This window comes from Pipistrellus hanaki, assembly GCF_964339955.1.
Source record: "Pipistrellus hanaki genome assembly, chromosome: 1".
NCBI classification, from domain to species: Eukaryota; Metazoa; Chordata; class Mammalia; order Chiroptera; family Vespertilionidae; genus Pipistrellus; species Pipistrellus hanaki.
In genome coordinates, this window is record NC_140503.1 from 69,683,818 (window position 1) to 69,687,710 (window position 3,893).

The 3,893-nt window shown below is 37.7% G+C and overlaps 1 protein-coding gene across 1 annotated transcript; it reads right to left on the minus strand.

Moving 5' to 3' along the window:
* Nucleotides 1–482: 482 nt before the first annotated feature.
* Nucleotides 483–3,688, minus strand: LOC311620443 (olfactory receptor 4Q3-like; the record flags this gene model as incomplete). Its single annotated transcript, XM_084879853.1, is given in 3 exon segments — nt 483–517; nt 520–1,445; nt 3,678–3,688. Coding segments are annotated over 3 exon segments (972 nt in total).
* Nucleotides 3,689–3,893: the final 205 nt, after the last annotated feature.

A 3,893-nucleotide genomic window follows, 5' to 3' on the forward strand; every position in this document is an offset into this window, starting at 1 on the left:
TTAGTGATGTTTTCAGACTTCTTTAGAGACAAGACAAAAGGGAGTCACACTGCTTTTGAAAAGACTCTGATGAGACATCAGAAGGAACTTCCTGACACCAAACCCTGGATTCTGAAACCCTGGAGAGCAAAACACCAAAGGAAATGTGATATCTTTTTTCACTCAAATAGAGTTTAAAAGTAAAATGAATTAAATAAAGGAAAACTACTAATAGCAAAGGATAGAAGAGTTGATCTTGCCTCTAGTATTCGATTAATTACTGCTATTATTTGTGGGGCAGTGATGACTTCTCTATTCCCTGCTTAATATTCAACACCTGAGACAGTCACCTAGACTTCCAACTATAATCAAGAGCGATAATTTTATGCTGGTTTCTCTTTTCTACAAAAATCACCAAATTTATTTTCTCAGGTACAGGATAAGTTAAGAGTATCCCAAGAAGGAGTATAGTTTCTAAATCAGCACTTTCTGCTCATCCTTTATCATGGCAGCAGCAGGATGCCACATGCTTTTTGCTCAGTTTCCTCATGGCTGTCTTCATTTCAGCATTTCTGAGGGTGTAGATGAGGGGGTTCAGCATAGGTGTGATCACCGTGTAAAAGACAGAGAACACCTTATCCACAGAGAGGCTGCAGAAAGGCCTCAGGTAGATGAATACACACGGCACGAAGATCAGGCTGACCACTGTTAAATGGGAGGCACAGGTCGAGAGTGCCTTTCTCTGGCTCTGGCGGAAGCGAGTTCTCAGGGTAATGAGGATGACAGCATAAGAGAAGAGCAAGACTAAGAAGCAGACAAGAGACAGCAGACCACTGTTTGAGACCATCAGTACCTCTACCACATAAGTGTCCATGCAGGCTAGCTTGATGACCTGTGGGACATCACAGTAGAAGTTGTCCAGTTCATTGGGGCCACAGAAGGGGAGCTGGATGACCAGTAGGACCTGTGTGATAGAGTGGATAAAACCCCCACACCAGCAGGCAAAAACCAACTGAAAGCAGAATTGGCAGTTCATGACTGTTAGGTAGTGCAAAGGATTACATATGGCAACATACCTATCATAGGCCATGACTGTCAGCAGAAACATCTCCGTGGCTCCCAGAAAGTGCAGGAAGTAGATTTGAGCTAGGCATCCTGGAAAAGAGATGATCTTGCCCTGCCGTAGAAAATCCCCTAACATCTTGGGCACAGTAACACAGCTCAGGCATAGGTCAATGAAGGACAGATGGCCCAAAAAATAGTACATAGGATATTGGAGTAAGCGGGCATCAGCACGCACTGTTACCACTATTAAGAGGTTTCCCAGGACAATAGCCATGTAAAACAACAAAAACAAGAAGAAGAGAAATAGCTGCAGGTCCCATGAGGATGATAGGCCCAGAAGAACAAATTCTGTCACCTTTGAATTGTTTTCTTTTTTCACTAAGTCAAGAATACCAAGTGACCTAGAAGAATTGAATTGGAACAAGAGAGGTTTAAGTTAGACAAAAGGGGGAAAAGTCATCAGATTTTGAATCTGGTGTTTATAAATCTTATTCCAAGACTGAAAGCTTAAGCAACTTCTGTGAGGTAGGAAATGTACATTTCTATATAAATAGAACAAGGAATATTTTGTATCTCTTCCAACTTTTTATTCCTGCAATGCCTTTAAATTGTATTTACAACAAACTAGGAAGATAGACAATGACCTGGGCATGAGATGATGAGAGCATAAAAAGAATTTCATTTTTTAAACAGATAGAATCATATTCTTTAAGGACAAGAGTTCTGGAATGAAGTATCTGAATCCAATGCCTAATTCTAATGCACCAATGGAGTGATCTCAGTCAAGGTATTAAACCTGAGTTTTATTCTTTGTTTATTCAGTCTAACACAGGGATACCCTGTTTCCCCGAAAATAAGACAGTGTCTTATATTATTTTTCTCCCAAAGTTGCGCTAGGTCTTATTTTCAGGGAATGTCTTATCTTTCCATGCACTAGGTCTTATTTCTGGGGAAACACGGTAGTAATATCTCCCAAAGTTGCTTTGAGAATCCAATGTAATCTGTCTTTGAGCAACAAACACTTTCCCCCAAAAAAATCACTAACTCCATCAAAGTGAGGAAACATTTCTTACTTGCCTGTGTACTGGTACTATAGTGCTTACTGCATCATAATTTGTCAAACTGATGGAAGAATTTTTTTGCTGTGAATTGCAATGTACAAAGGTTAGTGGTTATTAAAAATAAGCATGTCAAGAAACTAATTATTTAGGAAAAACTGGTAAGTTTGTAGAGATTAGGTTAGAAGAAATAAAATCTTTACCTTTAAAGTTTAGGAAAACAACAAATTCAGAATGAGTGTGATAGTTGTTGGGACACACTTTATTTGGTAATTATTTTAATTACCAAAATAGAAAACAAAGGTTGTGATCCATATTATTGAGGCACATACAAAAGAGGCTCACCATGACCCATTTTGTAGGGAAGGATAAGAGAAATGAGAATTGTGCTGCTTTGGGGCTTTTCAACACCCATAAATCCACTTACAAGAAATAAAGAACATTCTAAGATATTGTATATCCATTACTCCCGCTCTACACCTACAGTCACCCCCGACATGAGGTGGGAATATCTTGGATTGCAATGAAAAATCAAGAAACATTGATACATTTTTTTCCATTGAAACACTTAAGAATTAGTAGATGCTGTCTGTCCAGATTAGGATACTTTCCATCTAGAACTAGCTCTAGGCAAAATATTAAGTGAGACAGAATTTGTATTTTTCTGTCTTTAGTACTAGTTACCTATTCAATGTTGTACTTGGTTCTTTCAAATCATTCAGGGAAAGTTATCTGGTAGTCATTCAAACTAGGTGTCAAGGATTTACATAGACAATGCAGAAAAGTACCTGAATTTCAAAAAGAAAAATTCCTAATACCAAGGAATTTCTCTGTATACATTATTTCAAGATGAGCAGGCAGAAGACAGATTTGGGGGCCTAAGGAACTTTTGGATGTCTCTTTCACACCAAATATGGGACCATCCTCTTCACCTGCTTTAGAGCAAGGAAATGAAAGTCTCCATGGAAAGACCCAAATGTGGCATGAAGGGGAGAGAACAAAAATCAAGCTCTTTACCCAGCCGAGGACTATTTGTGGATAGCTGAGCAGCTATTGTCTAGTTTTTCTAATCAGGGAACCAGGGAGGTCTGTGCAGAAAATACTAAAAATGGAAGTAAAGTTTTCCTCCTGAAAGTTGTTGGGGGTTTTTCCAAATTGAGCACATATTTTGTTAGTTTGCCTGTTTATTTTTGCCTATTGTGAACTAAAACATTCTCAGAAAAAGAAACTTCAAAACAATGGTGGAAAGTGATCTTCTAGTTGGAGTTTAAGTGCCATGTGAGTTTCTTTTGAAGATATCTGATGTTTTCTAATTTCTTCTGAAACATCAAGAAATAGACATCATTCTTTGAAGATGGGCATCATCTTTCTGCTCTAAATAAATCTTTTTTGGCTTTGAATTATTGCATTTTAAATTATAAGAAGTGAAGAAGATTTTCTTTTAAAGCAACAAAAAGGATTTAAGAAATAGAAAATAGAATCTAGGAGGAACTATTGTAGAATTAGGTAGTCTTATCACAATATTGCATGAATCCAGTGCCTTATTATATACAGTTGATCCCATTGAATCCAAACCTTGTAACCATCTTCGAAGACACCACCAGTCCTAGAATTCCCTGCTGCTATAGGAATTTCATTATTATGTGAATGCGCCCAAGAGTATAAACCTAGAAGAAGAAATCTCCAATGATTCCTTAAATGTAAAAATAATGAATGACAGAGTGTATACAGAAAAAAATACAGACAACAGGGAGTATAAAAATGGTTTCAGAGACAAAAAGAAGAGCAAGG